Source organism: Mastigoproctus giganteus, chromosome 10, assembly GCF_048544385.1.
Source record: "Mastigoproctus giganteus isolate SK-2022 chromosome 10, ASM4854438v1, whole genome shotgun sequence".
NCBI lineage: Eukaryota > Metazoa > Arthropoda > Arachnida > Uropygi > Thelyphonidae > Mastigoproctus > Mastigoproctus giganteus.
Genome location: NC_143584.1, coordinates 166902027 through 166921181, shown reverse-complemented (window position 1 = coordinate 166921181; position 19155 = coordinate 166902027). Strand labels below are relative to the sequence as shown.

Genomic DNA, 19155 nt, shown 5'->3' with positions numbered 1-19155 from the left:
CATAATGAAATACAGACAAATAGATTAGATAATAGGTAGGGGTGCTGACCTGTCAGGTGTATGTACAATGGAAAAAATTAAAAGTGCCTGAAAAATAAAAGCAGATTACATAACAATTAAATAAAAATAAATGAAAAAATATAAATGGTACTTAATGCTGTGGATCCTAAGGTTTTAACTACATAGTTAAAATCTTAGGATCTACAGCATTAAGTAATCTATTTGTCTATATATATATATATAAATATATATATTTATTTATAAGCCCTGTTGTCTTAACCATGTCTGTCCATCTTTCCATCCATCTGGTCACATGTAACAACCAGTGGACAGGTTTTTCGGAAATTTTATTTTAGTTCTGTCAGGAAAGTCTGTCGAGCTTTCCTAAATATCATCAAAATTGGAGAAATAGAAATTCATAGATTAAACATAGTATTAATGCAGTTATATTAGCTTTAGACAGTCCATGCATGGTTTGCACATATTGTGATGTGAGCCTCATAAACATGGTGTTGCTTGTGAAGAGATCTCTACACACACACACCCACAGATACCCACATGAGGGGCGAAGAGAGAGAGAGAGAGAGAAGAGTAATAAATATTATACAAAACTATAGAATTTTATTAAGTGTTCTATAACATTATAATTTTAGTAGTTAGTTACGAAAATAATTGTATTTGCTTTTTGCTTCTGATAATCACAGAAAAAGAAAAAATTTAATTTAAGAAAGAAAAAAAATTGACATGCCTGAAATATGTTACTTAACTTTTTTTCCCCCTCCAAACTAGTTTTGCAGAAGGTGAGATAAATCCAATTCAGGGTCCCTATTACAAATGTCCTGATAGTGAAGCCAGGAAAGTTCATGAAATGGCTTTAACTGGAATGTTTGGTAATATGAAACACATTTTAAAAAGAAATCAATATATATTTCTTATTTATTTAATTTAATTTGCTTAAAGACTAATGTGTAACTTAACATCTGTGTTTTCTACCTAGTGTAATGCAGTTCTAAGGAAAGGGGGATGAAACAAATAAAAATTAAAAATAAGAAATTACCTGTTAAGTCATGAATAACAACCTGTAAAAGTCATCAGACCAAATCATAAACGCTGGAAAACGACTGAAAAAAAATAAAAACACAAGGAATGGAATTGTGAACTAATGACTCAATAGCATAAGCGAACCAACACTTTTTGGAAATATTTTCCCATTTTGAGTGCCAGAAATATACAGGCAGAAGAATCACTAAGAATAAATATGGAAGCAATCTTGTGCATTAAGGAGACTACAAGCATAGCTGTGAATGGATGAGAGGAAGCAAACATTTGTTAGATTCTACACATTGGAAATATCAGTTGGGAAGCACACATTTAGAATGTTATCATTTTCAGATTTCGTAAAGGATAATGCTTCCATAATCTCTGAGTATAGCTCATCTACTAGCAGATACACCACACTAAATTTTTTACTTTCCTCAAACAGATACAACTCTATAATGCACTCTAAACATCAACTGCAATCCATATTGATAATAAAACAGAGCATTGAATTTCACCATAGGCAGGCACAATGGCCATATTGCCCTTGTGCCGTAAAACCCCAAAACAAACAAATAAACAACAACTGCTTGCATAACCCATAGCTTATATTCATTTGGAAGCTTAATTATAATTGCATTATCAGTATCTATTGGTGTATACACAACAAAATATTTATGAATAACTTGCTTCATGTGTAGTGCTAATTCTGTCTTCTGACATTATTGTGAAATAATATGTTATTTATTCAATCTGAGCTAAGTCCTCCTCATTGCACATTGTTGCTTCCATATTTATGAATTATGAACTGAAATTTATAATTTCCTTGTCCTTTTATTATTATTATTTTTTCAGGTTTTTTTTTTTTTTTTTTTTTTTTCACCTTTATCGTTAGGTCCAGCAACCCTTACGACTTGGGCATGACTTAGCAGGTTATGTCTTATTTCAGTTTATTTTTTATTTATTTTACATCCTCTCCTTTGAACTGCATTAAACTGAACAGATTTAAAGTAAGTTACTAAAAAGGTTTCACTAAAGTTGTAATTAGAAGCCTGGTTACAATTCTCTTAGTATTATCTTTAATATATATTTATTCATATAAATTAAATAAATATAAGTAAAACTTATCTTTGTTGTATTTTCAAAAATACTGATGAAAGTTTCTTTTACTGCAAACATATACATCAAAACAAAATGTATTAAAAATAAGTGAGAAAAATAACATCACGTAAGTTTCCATTTTATTTACTGATGCTATCGAAGTAATGTTAGATGGGTCAGAAAACTGCTATCTGGGGGGGGGATTCACAGACTAAGAGATTAACGATAGCCACAGGCAGTGGTGAAATTGATTCTTGCACTGCTTCTATTGGAATGACTAGCAGCCTGGAAAGTGAGGTACTGGGGATTTCAATGACTGCTGGAAGTCATCATGGAACAAGTAGATACATGGGTTGTGTTAGGGTTAGTAAGGGTAAGAATACGTGCATGTATACTTGCATGTACACCAATGCTAGGAGTATAGTAAATAAATTTGATGAATTTGGGGTGCTGGTGAAGACATATCAAGGGCTGATGTTGGGATATCAGTGACATGGTGTCACACAGATATAAGCAGTGCAGAATTGGAATTTGGGGAGTACAGTGTGTACAGAAAGGATAGACAGGATTCACAGACTAAGAGATTAACGATAGCCACAGGCAGTGGTGAAATTGATTCTTGCACTGCTTCTATTGGAATGACTAGCAGCCTGGAAAGCGAGGTACTGGGGATTTCAATGACTGCTGGAAGTCATCATGGAACAAGTAAATACATGGGTTGTGTTAGGGTTAGTAAGGGTAAGAATATGTGCATGTATACTTGCATGTACACCAATGCTAGGAGTATAGTAAATAAATTTGATGAATTTGGGGTGCTGGTGAAGACATCAAGGGCTGATGTTGGGATATCAGTGACATGGTGTCACACAGATATAAGCAGTGCAGAATTGGAATTTGGGGAGTACAGTGTGTACAGAAAGGATAGACAGGATTAGGAGGGATGATGCTGTTAGTTAAGCAACACATAAAATCTAAGGGAGTGCATCCAGTTGACATGGTTGGACAGTGCAATGTTGAATCAGTTTGGTGTATCAAAAGCACTGGGAAAACCAAGTTGAGAGTACAAGTGTGTTATTGGCCTAATGACTCTGATAAGTACAATGAAAAACTGTACAGGGAAATAGAGTGGGCCAGTAAATCAGATTTTCTTATAATGGGGGATTTTAACTTCCCAGATATAGAGTGGAACTTGTGGGTTGGTCACTCACACATGAGCAGGACTTTTGTGGATTTATAGATGATTGTTTTCTACAACAGCATGTTCGAGAGGCAACCAGAAGGAGTAATACTCTTGATCTGATTATCAGCAGTGTTTCTTCATGCATTAAGAATCTGCAGATAAAGGAACCATTAGGTAGCAGTGATCACAGTGTACTGATGTGGGATTTACTTAAATATGTAACTACCATCAGGGGTGAAGGGAAGGGTTTTTGCTTTCGTCAATGTGACTACAGTGTTCTCAGAGATTTTTTAAATTCTATACAGTGGGATCAACTGATGATATTACTAACAACAAATTCTATCTGGGAAGCATTCAAAGAATTAATCTTGGAAGCTACTAGGCTTTTCATGCCAACTAAGAAATCCTGTTCAAGATTTAGGCCTAAATGGATGCCAGATGACCTAATGAGACTCCTAGCAGAATAGAAAAATGCAAGGGATGCATATAAAATTTCAGGAAACAGATGCCTATGGTAGATATAAGATAGTCTGTAATCAAGTCACAAAAAGATGTTAGGCAGACAAAGGCAGATTAGGAGAAATCTTTGGCAAACAATGCAAAGAAAAACAGTAAAGACTTCTTTACTTATGTAAACTCTAGAAGGTAGTGGATGAATCAGATTGGTCCACTTGATAGTTTGATTGTTGATGAACCTGCTGAGATAGCTGACAAACAAAATGAGTATTTTGCATCTATATTCACATGTGAGTCGGTCTCTAGGGAAGGGGAGGCCAGAAACTTATCAAACTCTGGCAGGGAACTAAATGATTTTGTAATAACTGAGAGCAAAGTGGAGGAGAAATTATTGAAATTGAACATAAGAAAGGCACTGGGGTGAATGAGATCTAACCAGTTATATTAGAGGAAGTAAGCAAACATTTAGCCATAATTATGAAAATTTCCTTGGACTTAGGAGAGGTTCCCATGGACTGGAGATGTGCATATATGTCCCCAATTCACAAAGTGGGTAAAATTACAGACCTGTTTGTCTAACTTCTGTTCCTGGGAAAATAATGGAGTCACTGGTTAAGGAAGCAATGCAGGATTATCTAGACAAGACTGCAGTTATAGTTCAGACAGAGCATGTGTTTGTTAAGGGGAAGTCTTGTCTGACAAATTTGATTGGATATTGCGATGTTGTCACAAAGGAACTGGATGCAAAAAACAATTTTAATATAATATATTTGGATTTTAGGAAAGCGCTTTTGATACTGTGGCACATGGAAGACTACTGTACAAATTGGAGCAGTATGACATTAAAGGAAAGTTACTACAATGGATAAAAGAATGGTTGCGTGAGAGAAGACAGAGAGTGGTTATCAGTGGACACTGCTCTGTGTGGACTAATGTTGTTAGTGGAGCCCCCCAGGGTTCGGTGTTGGGTGCATTGTTGTTTTTGGTATTTATCAATGATATTGATTAAGGTATATCAGGGTTAATGTCTAAGTATTGCAGACAATACGAAGGTTGGCACGGTTGTTAATGACAGTAATGATAGTATGCCACTGCAACAAATTCTGGAAAAGTTGGGCAGATTGGGTAAGAGAGGGCAACTGAAATTTAACATTGACAAATGTAAAGTACTGCATGTGTTTAGCAGTAACCCCAGGGTAATGTATCAACTGGGTGGTCCTGCACTCAGAGTAGTGGAGAATCAAAAGGACTGTGGGGTAATTGTGCAGTCAGATATGAAGTTTTCTGAGCAGTGCAGACAGGCTGCAAGAGTAGCTCATGGTGTCTTGTCAATGATATACAGGAATTTTGCTATTAGGGAAAAGGACATGATTAGTCCTTTGTATAAGGCAATGATCAGGCCATGCCTTGAGTGCTATGTACAGGTCTGGATGCCTCATTTTAGGAAGAATGTAGAGTTCCTTAAGCAAGTACAGAGAAAGGCAGCAAGATTGATGAGTGGACGGAAGGGGTCCTCTTATGAAGAAAGGCTTAAGTTCTTAAAATTGCGGCATCTGGAAACTAGACACCTGTGAGGTGATGAAATTGAGATCTATAAGACCTTGAATGGTTTGAGCAAGCTCAATGCTGATGGAAATCTTCCTCTTTCTCAGATTACTCACCTGAGGGGCATAAATTCAAATTGAGGAAAGAAATTACAGAATAGATGTGTGGAAATTCACCTTTAGCCAGCGGGTGGTTGACAGTTGGAACAAGCTTCCCTGAGTTGTACTGGAGGTCAACAACTTAAATAATTTGAAGGCAAAACTAGACATACATTTGGAGTGATTGGATGGGTGAAATGGGAAGTTTTTTTTTTCTTTTTTTTCTTTTTTGGCTGATGCTAAATAAGCTGTTTTTTTGTTGTTTTTTTTGCATCATATGCATCATGTTAATGCACTCCTAGAATATTGCTTTCCATTACAAATGCCAAAGTGCCATTAATCATCTCCTTGTGTTATCTTAAAAATATTCTGAATGCCTGTGACTTGAATATTAGACACTCTTTCTGCACTTTTAATATGTTTGCTTTTACAAACTTTGGTAAGTTTGTTAGCAGTGGCTAGTTTTTCTCCATTGTAAGAAATTACTCTTGGTCAGGAACAGTTCATGCAATCAACTTTGTTGTATGAGAAATGGCTTTGTCTCGCAAAATCACAGTGTTTATGGATTCATTTTTGAGAAATTATACACATTTTGAGAAAATTTTTAATTATGTTGTGTCATCTTTTTTTCCATTCTCTCTGACTTTCCTCATTCTCGAAAAAAATACAGACCACTTATTGTGTTTCTCATAATTTCAGACTAGTAACACCCTAAAGATTCAGTGTACTATGTGTGCATTATTCCAGAGATTTTCTCTAACCTGCACATAACAGTTGTGTTTATTAATTAAACCATTTGAATTAAAATGAGCTTCATTATAGGTGGTACTACCTAGGGACAGTGTGTTGTCTTTTTTACATTTAATTTAGTTTTGATGTTTTTAAATCTTTGTCATCCTAGAGATGATCAGCAAGCATCTGGCCTTAAGATTAGTAATCTTCGTACTTCTGATTTTTTATCATTGATATGTTGATGTGATATAGAAGTTCTTCTAGCAATTTGATCAGACAGCAAAGCACCCAGTCCTATTGCATTGCTGTTAGTGCCTTTATAGAGAAAACTAAAGATGCTTTTCTTGATTGCTGGGGATCCCATTGAATAAATGGCAGAAAAAATATTAGATTAGGCCTAGGGTTATATCAGAATCAATGGAGTGTGTGTTACAATGTACGCTTCGTTGACTTTAGCATAATCCTTGACTGAATCTAGGGCTCACAACACCAGTGAAAATCTTAATACCAGTATTTCAATTTTAATGTCTAAGTTTGCATCCCGGTTTTATAAATTAAACCGGTATCCCAGTTTAATTTATATTTATTTTTTAATTTATATATATATTTAAGTTTTATTACAATAATAAATATTCTGACAAAAAATTATTAAAAATACAGTTATTCTATAAACAAAAATATATACATATTGATACTGCAAATTTTAGTTATGTTTAAGCATTCACGCTACCTGTCCAAATAAAGTGATCTCTTAAGAAACATAAGCAATCAATAGTGTTAGCATTTAAACTGTATTTAATTTTGGTACATAATTTGATCAGCGGCAGAAAACACCCTTTCGGATTCTATGCTGGATGATGCTCTTGTACTGAAATAGTCGTAGATGAGTTGCAGGTTTACCCCCTTTATTCCGTCATTTTTAAAAAATTTTGTTTCCTTTTTAACTAGATTTTCTAGATTTTGAACTTTTTTTTTTAGCAGGAACAGTTAAGTCTTTCATTAATTGCCAATTCAAGTTTATTTTTTATGACTGCATCTCATTAGAATTGGGCAGTTTTTTATTTTGGAAAAATTTGCATGGAACAGAACACTGATGTTCTATTCCATGTTGGTCTTCTAAGGTTGAATTCTGTTCATCATTTTCTGAACAAGAAAGATGTTTTATTAAGTGAAGTATAATTTTCACAAAATAGAAGTATTACTGTAGTATATTTCTATTCTGTAGTATACTTTTGCAATATATTTCACTACAGTATTACTGAGTCTGGGAAATAATTTGCTATCATCTTGTGTCCCACTTTGCAAAACTGTGATAAATTTGTATGCCTCTGTGGAATACGGAGTTTCAGTGCCGTATGCCAGGCGTATGCAATTCTCTATCTATTTCAGAATTTTGATTGCCAAGAGTTTGCATCATAAATTTTATGGCAGAATCTGCAGTTAAAAGATTGCTTTGTGGCATAGGGCATCTATTGCTAATTTTATAGACATTAGTGTAGATATAGCGGCAGATATTAAATTAATAATAATCTAATTATCAATTAAAGCTTTCTGCACACAATATCTTAACTCAAAAAATCTTTCAAGCATGGACAGTAAACTGCTCCGAGTTTTGGAACCTAATTGCAATACAATTCCTTTGCCAAATTCTGCTGAAATATAATTTAGTAAATATTTATCATTTTTGGTTAGCATGCTTCTAAAAATTCTAACTACTTTTCTTTCTTATTTTTGTTTGTGATAAGTATGTCATGACTTGCCATCACACATTATTGTTATAAAATTACCTCACTAACAGAAATATATTTTTAGATTTTTATAATACTTTATAATCTTTGAAATTATTCATTAACATGCAATATTTACTTTTTCTTTTGTGTGCAACAGTCAAATAAACCAGATCAGAGTTTCATGTTTTCAGGTTTCCGTTACATTTGTATTGTGTATAACAATCGCTTGGTTGCAAATTCAGTAATAACAATGATTTATTGTTGTCGATTTTGTAACCTTACATGAATAAATCATAAACAATTATTTTTTGAATTAGTACCAAAAAAACCGGTACTTTTGTATCAATACTGGTATTTGAATGCCAGAAAAAAATTACTGTGATCTTGGTATTGTAAGCCCTAGCTGAATCTAATAATTTAACCTTCTTCGTCTTGCTAATTAAATCTTGTTTTAGATCCAGACTCATTGCTAGAAAGTGGTGATGTTCCAGTATCACCATATATATAGACAATTTTATAAGGAAAGTGAAGCTTTAAAAAGAATCTTGAAAACTTGAAATATTGACATTAGCATTAGCATTAGCATTAGTAGAGGCATTTGATGCAAGAAAGCAAGCTTATGCAGCATCAGCCAAAAAAAAAAAAAAAAAAAAAAAAAGTAACATAAATAAATAAAAATAACCACTTCCACTTCACCCCTCTGTTCGTTCGAAATACCTGTCCAGCTGAGCCTTAAACTTATTTAGGCTATCAACTTCCATGTTTTTAATGTGTCATTTTCACATGAGAGAGAGAGAGAGAGAGAGAGAGAGAGAGAGAGAGAGAGAGAGAGAGAGAGAGAGAGAGAATTGCTCAGATTTACCTGAATTTTTTTACCTCTTTTAAAGAGTTTATTATAAAACTGATTTTAATATATTAGTTTTATAATGAACCACCTCCATTTAACCAAGAGATGAGTAAGATAATAACAGGCACAGTTTGGTTATACTTGGCTAAAACTAATCACCATTGGAAAATTATGCTGACATTGTGAATAGTGTATCAGGTGTCTGTGGAATTAAAGCTTGCAATTAAACACAAAATTGGAAGTTAAGTTCTTTTATCTTCTAATAATGGGTGGTGTTTCCCTAAACAGCAAAGGAATTGCATTTCAATGTAGACATTGAAATAATTTGATAATTGTACACATTTTACTGATCTCAAGCAGCAAAGAGAGTAAGGGTGTAGCCTTCCCTCCTGGGTTATTTTAGGTTGTTCAGCCTGCACAACATGCAAATATCTAATGAACACATACTTTTATGGACATAATGCACAAAATGATTTAAGTCACTGATGCACCCTAAACCCAGCAACAGAACATAACAGAATTATGCACATTTCTGTTTTCATTTTTTGTTTTGGATATGCTTTGAATCCCCTCTCATGCTTAAATTAGAAATGAAGATGACACTTTTTTAACCATTATATACCATTCTCAAAATTGAAATTTGTATGGGGAATAGTGGGAGGGAACATTTTGGAGATCCATTGACATGCAAAAGGAAATTGGAAAACCGGAGCTCTAGAAATGTTTCTAGGATGGTATTGCAAATGTTATCTGAAATACTTCTTAAAGACAATTCAGTAATTCTAAGATTATCAATAACTTTTGATAATCAGTTTTTGTGAGCTTTTCCGAGATGCGCTTATGCATATGCTCAGCATTTCCTTCTGTTTTTCTCCCCATTGTTTGCTTGTTTTCTGTTTATTACATGTTCTGTCTCAACAGTGCTTTTTTGATCTGCAGCGAGGCAGAAAATTTGATACAGTAAAAAAAAGAAAAAAACACTGTTGGATTACTCATCTTATCACCTTACATTGTGAGAATTCCATTCTGAAAAAGGAAAAAATATATATATAAAAAAAAAATTAATTGTTTTTCATTACTAGAATCCAAGTTATTTGAAATAGTTACTGAGGGTATTTTGGCTAGTCAGTTTTTGGATAATCAATTTTAAATATGCTATTTACCTAATTAAAGGGAAGCAGGAAAAAAAGTTAATAAGAGAAATCAGCAACTTACATTTATGATTTATAAATTATAAATGTTTAAATCATAAACTTAAAATAAATCATAATTAAGACCTGGGGCCATATTCCACCTTTGATTTTAGTAAGCTTTTCAGTCTCCGATTGGTATTTCTCAGTCAGCCAGGCCTTGATCTCCTTGTGTTCTAGTTGGTGAGTCTGTACCATCCTTAGATATTTATAGGTCTCTTCCTCTGTCCTAGCTTCAGTTTGTCACCGGTCTTAAGCTGGTATTTTCGCCTGGCTGGATGTCCTTGACGAATCCATGGATTTTGCATTAGTCTAGCCCAAATTGGATTCTGATGCCAGTTCTAAAGTATTTCATGATCCAAAGTAGCTGTTGGAGTTTATTCTCAGTTGCAGCAAACAGTTTGATGTCATCCATGTACATCTGGTGAGAGAGGTTCTTCAGGTTCTTCCTTTCTTCTTTTAGGGTTTTCTGTACTTGAACATGGTGGACAGTGAGGGTTGATTTCTAGACAGAACCATAGTGGGCTCTGAGCATCTCCTTAGAAGATTTCTCTCCTGATGGTTATTGACTTGGTCATAATGTTCTCAACCTTGATGGTGATCCTTCATTTTGCCATGTTTGTTTCTAGGGTGTGTTGCTGTTCGGTTGACTTTGTAGATCTTCAGATGCTTCAACTCAGGAAATCATGACAGACAGAAATGGCCATATGTGATTCCCATATGTCACGAGTTCATTGCTTGTATAGTCTATGGCATTTGCTCCACGGAGCAGTGTTTGTGAGTGCCAGGTGTTTCTGCACGAGGGTGTCAAGGTAATCTTTGTTACTCTGATTATAGATCTTGTATGTGCTGTGGATATTGACTTTTTTGAGGATAATCTTCACTTTTCTGATCGGTTTCTTACTTCTCTCTCCCTGTCAGTACTGATCGTTTAACCTATATTCACTCATCTCTTTTATCTTGTGCTGTAGCCTTTTTTCCAGGCTTGTGGTTCCTTAACTTTGCATTTTGTTTTCTGTTGGTCTCTTGTTTTTCTTGCGTTCATCCTGGTGGCTGTTATAGTGGCACCATAAATGGCTGTGCTGTCTAGTGTTACTTTGTTGTTGAGGTAATCAGGTATTATTCGCTGATAGAGGTGGTCTGTGACTTGCGACAGGATTCTGTTGGATCTTTGTGGGTTCATTCCGAGTTGTGGTGGAGCCTTCTATTCTGGATATTGTATTCTTGTCTGTTTCCACTTCAGCTGCCCTGGGTTGTAGTTCTTGTACTTGGAATTCCCCCCCCCCCATTCTGGTTCGGTTGTGTACTCCGTATTTGTTGTTCTTTGTAGTTGGTCACTCACATCTTATTTTATTTTTTCCAAGATCGCAGGAACTATCATATTCTTCGTGATGATGGTGCATCTCTGTTCTGCTTTTCATTGTTCGCTGACCTGAACAGTCAGGAACCATTTCAAACACTTGGTATATAGCTTCGCCCTTTACATTGTCATGCCTGTCTTTAGTTTTTCAACTTTTTGGTATATTCCCATGATGAAAGTATTCACTTTGATGCTCCACTTCATGTGTTATTTGCTTGTTCCTTCCTGAGTGATCACTAGTTCAAGAAGCACTTTCAGTTGGTTGAATGGTTTTGCCCTTCAGTTGTGGAAGCCATACACTAGACAGTGACACTTCCTCCTCTGTCATCTATGGGAGACTGTCTCTGACTTTTTGAAATCACCTCTCTGCCTAAGGCCTGAATGTGAGTGACTTTACCTTGTGCCACACTCAATGCGGTATGTTCAATATTTCCACATGCTCACCTTTGTCCAGCTCTGGAGGTGGACCTATTTAGCTTTGGCTTGTAGTGGGTAGTCGTAATTGGGAGCATCAACAGAGGGTACCACTCTCTGCCTCAGCTATCACTTTGACCTTGCCGGAGGTATGTCTGGTGAAGTGACTTTCTGATTTTTACCCCCCCCCCCCACCACCACCAGCGTGGGATTTGAATCCACATCCATGATATTGGTAGTCTGTCATGACCACTGTTCTAATCATACCATTTGATTATTATTATTATCCTGGTTGGGGCTTCCACCTTGTGACAGGCATTGCTATTAAGTACACAGAGGGGTTGTTATATCTAATGTTACTGTTGGTTGAGGAGCTCTCTGACTATCCTACAAGTGTTCAGGATTGCGACTTTCTGGAGTTCCTTGTAGGTGTTCTTTGGGAGGCTTATTGCTGCTAGGCTGTTATGTAGGGTCTTTGTCACTGTACCGGTGGTGGATGATGATAGGGATGGTCATTAGTTGTTACATGTGCCACATCTCTTTGATCTCCTCTCTTAGGTTCCTGTACTTCCTGATTTTTCTTCATGGGTTTTCTGGAGGTTGCCATTGTTGGGCACTGCTGTGTCAGTTAGATAGGTAACCTTTTCCTTCTTGTCCACAAGGGTTATGTCCATTGTGTGGGAATGTCTTATCCGTTATTATGGCGCATTGTGTGGTGAAGTGACTTTCTATTGGTATTTCCTTTGGTATTTCCTGGCTGGCTTCTGATGTACAAGCTGGCCTCGATTAATGCAATTAATTCGTCCCGAAAGTGCATCGCACAAAACGGAAATGTGTTAATCGAATATAATAATCAGTAGGAAAAATTATAATTGGTCCGTGGCCTTCAGGAATGTCCATAAAGAATTTTAAAAATACCTTTTAAATAACTTTTTAACTGTACACCATGCAAAAAATAGTAAAAATAATTATAGAATTAAATGTTTATTGCATAAAATACATAATGAAGAAACTATTTATTTGCTACAGAAATATTTGAACACAGTTGTTTGAATAGTTTTGGCTCTCTTTTTTTCATCATACAATTTCTGATAGCCGATACAAGCTTCTCTAGGCCCTGGCAAAATTCTTTCGATGGCCATGCTTCTTTCGATGTTAGGATCAACACCCATTACCTTTTGTTTAAGGTTCTCTGCGATACTAAAGATTTCTAAAGACTGCAGTACTAGTTGTTTTACTGTTATCTCCTTTGCAGTAACATTTTCATCTGTCTCACTCTCTTTTCCTTCATCTTCTTCATACGCACGCTGTTCCTCTATTTAAAAGAGATCATTGTCGCTTAGTTGTTGCTGAATGCAAATTCATTGATTCTCGAACGTTAGCCGTAACCAAGCCTTTGGAACCAAGGTCATTACCAACATTAGCTATGTCTTCAATAACTTTTTGAAGTGCATCTTTGAAGCCAGTAAAATCGTTTGTGCAATGGGGTAAAAGATGCTTCCAAACTGCCCTCATATTGCTGGCCGTCATTTCTTCCCGTGCTGCTTGAATGTTTTCTATGGCCACTTGTATGTTATTTTTTTCCAAAATTCTGGTACAGAAATTGCATCGTCTCGTGTTGTAGCTTTAAGTGCCTGTGCAAGTGCTCTACAGAGATAGTAAACCTTGAAAGTTGAAATCGTCCCTTGGCCTATGCACTGCAATAATGGAATCATATTCACCGGTAAAAAAAAAATAACTTTCACATTTTTAATTTAAGTCACCAAGTGCAGAAGGATGTCCAGGTGCATTATCTAAAAACAACAGAGCTTTAAAGTAAGATTATTTTTCTTGCAATAGGCTTCAACTGTTGGACAGAAATAAAACATAAACCAGTCTTCAAATAGAGCTTTGATCATCCATGCTTTTTTATTTGAACGCAAAATGACTGGAAGAGTTTGACTACATCCTTTTAAAGCCCTAGGATTTTGTGTATGGTACACAAGCATAGGCTTCAATTTAAAATCACCTTGAGCGTTACCTCCTAATAAAAGTGTTAGTCGATCTTTTGAGACTTTATACCCAGGTTGTGATGCTTCATTTGCAACCAGATAAGTTTTATTTGGCATCAATTTCCCAAATAGGTCCATTTCGTCTAATATTAAATATTTTCTGATCATCGTGTTCACCATCCTGAATGATTTTTTGCAATTCTGAAGGAAATTTGGCTGCAGCATCTTCATCAGCACTAGCAGCTTCCCCTTTAACATTATGCAGTCCTGCTCGATTTTTGAAACGTTCAAACCACCCTGATCTAGCAACAAATGTTTCAATCTCCCCATTATATTTTGTTTCTTTGAGCTTAGTAAAAATGTTAATATCTTTGCTCTGAATATTGTCCTTAGATAATGGAATTCTATTTTGTTTGCAATCTTCTATCCTAATTGACAAAAGACTTTCCATTTCAATCATTATTGGAGTTCTGTGTTTGGTAATTTGTAAAACAAAAGAAGTTGATGATACTCTACCTTTCTCTTTATATTTGTCCTTACGATTGACTCACTGTATCCTATATCTCTCTCACGATTTTTGCATTGTTTGCACCACTTTTATGTTTTTTAATAACTTCGTTTTTCAGCTGAAGTAACAACTTTTCATTTTTTTTAATCAATACCATTGTTTTTCACTCTTTCTTTTATCCATAATTAACGGGGGTAGAAAATTAGAATTTTTAAATGCATCTGCACATGACTTTTTTAACAGGAGACAAACAAGTAAAACATCTACTTCCAACGATTTGGCCATCAGGTGCTTAGCGCCCAATTCGTATCATTTTCAACTATCACATAAAAAAGATCACATTAACTGGAAATTTAATTGCATTAAGAAAAAAAGTGGTATAATTTTTTCAAATTACAGTAACTTGAAAAATGCGTTAACCAGACTCGTGTTATACGAGGCCTGACTGTATTATCCTGGCTACCTGGTCGTGTGTATGAGTGTACTCAGTCTGGGTGATCACCTTGCATCCCGCAGCAATGTGTTGGATTATTTCTGATACCAAGTGGCATAGTTGACATGTGTCATCTGACACACTGGGCTCCTTCGCGATGTATTTTCTATAGTTTCTGGGTTGATTTGATGATCTTTGATGGTGAGCACGAATCCTGCACCTCTTGGGGAAGAGCATCCCACTCTGAGCCATGCATTGGAAGCAGTTTTATCTGTATGATCTTGATGGAGGTCATTGTAGTGTCTGCCACGGAGTGTCTTCTTTGCCAATCTTTCTAGATTTGTTTGTGCCATCTGGGTCGGAGGGGACTCCTCCCTTGAGTGGGGGTATACTACTTGTCTATCTTCCTTATGGCCTGGTAAAGTCTGCTATGTGTTTGTGGAAGTAATCCTTTGGGTTAGCAATCGCTGTTTTCTGTTGCTTGATGAGGTCTATCAGGCCCCTTCCTTCCTCTTTCCGAGCTAGTGTCAGTCTCTCCACAGCAGACTTTGGGTGGTGTTCACTGCTCATGGTCCTCATTGTACTTGTCTTTCTCATAATATCCTCCAGCTTGGTGTTAGTCCAATCTTTGACCCCAAAGGAGTATGTTATCACTGGGGCTGCATAGGTGTGTATGGCTTTAACTGTTCCCTCCATTCAGCTTGGCTTTCAACAGGCTTCTGAGCTTTGGATGGTATTTTTTGGTCAGGCAAACCTTGATTTCTTTGTGCTCTAAATCATGATCCTGCATCATTTCAAGGTATATAGTCTCCCCCTCAGTCATGGCTTTGACCTCTTTACCAGTCTGTAGCTGTTACTTTCGGCCGACTAATTTTCCCTGGTGCAATCAGTGGGTCTTGGATTTGTCTAGACAAAATTCCATCCTAATAACATTGCTGAATTTTTCAGTGATCCAGAGTAGTTGCTGGAGTTAATTCTCAGTTGCCATGCAAAGCTTGATATCATCCATGCACATCAGTTAGGTGAGGGTGTACAGGTTCTTCCTTCCTTCTTTAAGGTTATATCCATACTTGTTGCTGTTGAACATTGTGGATATTGTGGATAGCAGGTTAAGTGCTAGACAGAACAGCCGTAGCCAGGTGGGAAGGAGCAGCAGTGCGTAGCACATGCTTCTTGATTAGACCAGGGTTCGAGTCCATCACCACCAAATATGGAGGATGTGGAAAGGTCAGGGAATGACCACCGCATATCCCAGAGCAATATGGCCTTAGTTGCTAATGTTCCTAAAAACCAAATAAACAAACAACAAGCAGCTAGACAGAACCACAGTGGGCTCAGGGCATCTCCGTGAAAGATTCCTCTCCTGATGGGGATTGGTCTTGTTGTGATGTTCTCGACCTTAATGGTGATACTCCATTTTGCTATCGTTGCTTCTAGGAAGTTTGTCACTATCGGATTGACTTTGTAGATTGTCAGCGTCTCTATTAGCCCGCCATGGGACACGGTGTCGAAGGCTTTGTGGTAATTGAAGTAGGCCATGTACAGGTTGCAGCACTTCTTGTACACTTGCTCTATAATCCTGGGATCTATGGTTAATTGCACCTTGCCATCCTTTGCTCATCCGATTGCATCCTTTCTGCTGTTCGGCCATTATTTTCTGGCTCTCTGAGTGGTCAGATATCTTCTTGGTTGTGCAGCTGGTCAGGACCTTGTACATCGTTGGGATGCAGGTGATTGGCCTGTTTCGCAGGTTTTCTTGTATCTTCATTTTTATGTTCAGATATGTGATTCCTTGAGTGAGAAACTACGGGACTGTGTCTGGGTGCCTTGTCATTCATGTGAAATGCTCTGCTAGGTACTTGTATGTGCAAGTGAGCTTCTTGTACCAGCAGTTGTGGAGGCTATCTATTCCTGGAATTTGCAAGTTGTGGGAGTTTCTGTTCGACTGTTTTACTCCTTCCTCTCATATCTCCCACTCTCTCATCTCTTGTTATTATTATTAACATTATTGTTGTTGTTATAGTTGTTAGTAGTGGTGGAAAATGATGCAAGAAAGCAAGCTATTCTGCACAACACATCTCTCCTGTCCATCCCCTGTAGTAATATGTCTAATTCTTCCTTTAATTTATTAAAAACTATCCACTTTCATAATGTCAGGTGGGTTTGTTGGAATAATCAATTACACTGCCTGAAAGCAAATTTTTGTGCGGTTATGCCACAGCTGTCCTTTTTTAAATTTGCCCCCTTGTGTGTGTTACCCGATTAAAAATAAGAATACCATCATCATTAAGCTTAATCAGCATTTAAACCTTAAAACACTTCAATCAAGTCTCCTTGCAATTGCCTAGTTTCCAATTGCTGCAGTTTACAGAGCCTTTCATGATAAGAGTAACCCTTTGTATTCTTGAATAATCTGGTTGCTCTTCTCTGCATCCGTTCCAAGTGATCCACGTCCTTTCTAAAATGAGGAAACTCCCAAACACGAGAGATATTAGAACCTATAGTACTTAGTACCGTGCATGGGTTGGAGGTTGAGAAGACAAAAGAAGATATTTGTTGACATTAGACTTAAACTTCTGTAGACTATAATTTTCAGGAATTACGTATGAAGGAAGGTTGTTCCAGAAAATGGCAGTTGAATGAATAAATGAGGAAGATGAAAAGTTGGTTCTCTGAGTTTGAAGATGGACAGTAAATGGTTGTTGGCTGGTGGCGACACATGTTCAGACTGTTTTTGAAAGATTGAGTGGGAATTATAGAAGCCAATTCAGAAGAACAGTGCCCATGAGACAGAGTGGAGAGACCCTGTTAGAGATGAGTTATTAATTAACATAACTGCCCTCTTCTGAATGGAATCTAGAAGCCTGAGAGAGTTTTGTGAGCACTGCCCCAGATGTGGGAACAATATTCCATGGTAGGGCGGATTTGTACGGAGTGAACAGCTGTTTGGAAGAAAAGTAATGCCGGGAGCGAAAGAGAAAACCAAGTTTTTTAGATGCAGAGGAAGCAGTATTTGTAATGTGCTTGTGCCAAGAGAGATTAGAAGTCAAGGTAATCCCCAAAAGAGATATATCAACTTGCCTAGAAATCGGAGTGTCACCAAAGATAAGCATAGGAGCAGATGAATCCTTTTTGCGAGATATAAGATAAGACTGAGTTTTAGAAGGATTGAAATCAACTAAGTTGTCTTTGCCCCACACTGGAGAATTACCTGGAGATCGGCATTTAAGGAATTTGTAGCGGATATTCAAGAAGTTGAAGCTGATTGAGCAGGGCAAGGTTTCTCAAACTGGAAAGTGGAATGCAATGTGCTATCATTGACAAAACTATGGATAGGGTTTCTGGTCAATGGAAGAAGGTCATTAATATACAAGAGGAAAAAAGTGGGGGAAAGAACTGAACTTTGGGGGACACCAGCATTGGTGGAGAAGTTAGAAGATAGAGAGCCATCTACCATAATGCTCAGTGAGCGGCCAGAGAGAAAACTGGATAACCAATTACAAAAAACATTGGCAAACCATAAGATGGAATCTTGTTTAGAAGACCTTTATGCCAAACACGATCGAAAGCCTTTGAGATGTTAAGAGCAACTGCTTGTGTTTCACTGAACTTTTCCATTGAATTTGTCCATAAATGGGTAACATAAGCCAGAATATCACCAGTGGATCAACACTGATGGAATCCATACTGGTGATCGTTGATCAGATGGAAGGTTTCTAGATAGTTTAAGAACTCAATGAAATAGATTGAATACTCAAGATGTGGCCTATCGATTGCTTTATACATCAGAATAATCACCTTCTTATCCCCGTTGGCAAAATTCCTGCTTATCGTTGACAAAACCCCATGAGCTGTCCTAGCTGCCGATTATCACTGCTCAAAGAATTTCATGCCTGAGTGCACAGTTAACCCCCAAGTGCTTTTCATTCCCCACTAAGCTGCATGTGGTACCATACAGTTGCTATGCTGTTCCGGGATTATTTTTTCTCATATGCAATTTCTTCATTTATAAATGTTAAATATCAACTGCCGCTTCTCAGCCTATCTTGTTGCAATAGTCTGCCGTGATTCCTTTCATTGACCACACTGCCAGCCTTTGTATCATCTGCAAACTTAAAAAATGAACTTCATATGCCTTAATATTTATCATTAATAAATGTTACAAACTGTGGAGGGTGCAGCCCTAAACTCTGAGGAACTCCACTAATAATATTAGTCCAAGAAGAACAATGCCCATTTATAACCACACTGTCTTCTCCCACTCGACCATCCCTTCATACATAGCAATAACTTGCCAGCAATGCCATTGGGATCAAATATCAACAACATTCTTTCATGTGGAGTATTGACAAAAGCCTTATTTAAATTGAAGTATATGATGTCAAAATTATCTTATTCATTCTGTTTGATACTGTGCCATATCATGTTGCTAATCACATTGTTCAGAGAGTATCCCCACTCCCAACAAACCTGTGCTGTAATTTCCATATATAATTCCATTCCTGTTAAGATGATCCTTCTCTTACCACTGA

General features: G+C 36.7%; 1 protein-coding gene across 6 annotated transcripts in view; it reads left to right on the top strand.

The window, feature by feature from the left end:
• The window catches only part of Nipped-A (Transcription-associated protein Nipped-A), a 1216281-nt gene that overhangs the window by 468138 nt on the left and 728988 nt on the right, over positions 1–19155 (top strand). For all 6 annotated transcript variants that reach the window (XM_090382460.1, XM_090382459.1, XM_090382462.1 and 3 more), the window contains one exon: positions 790–890. In XM_090382460.1, coding sequence (XP_090238586.1) covers positions 790–890 — 101 coding nt within the window. The remainder of the gene's footprint in view (positions 1–789; positions 891–19155) is intronic.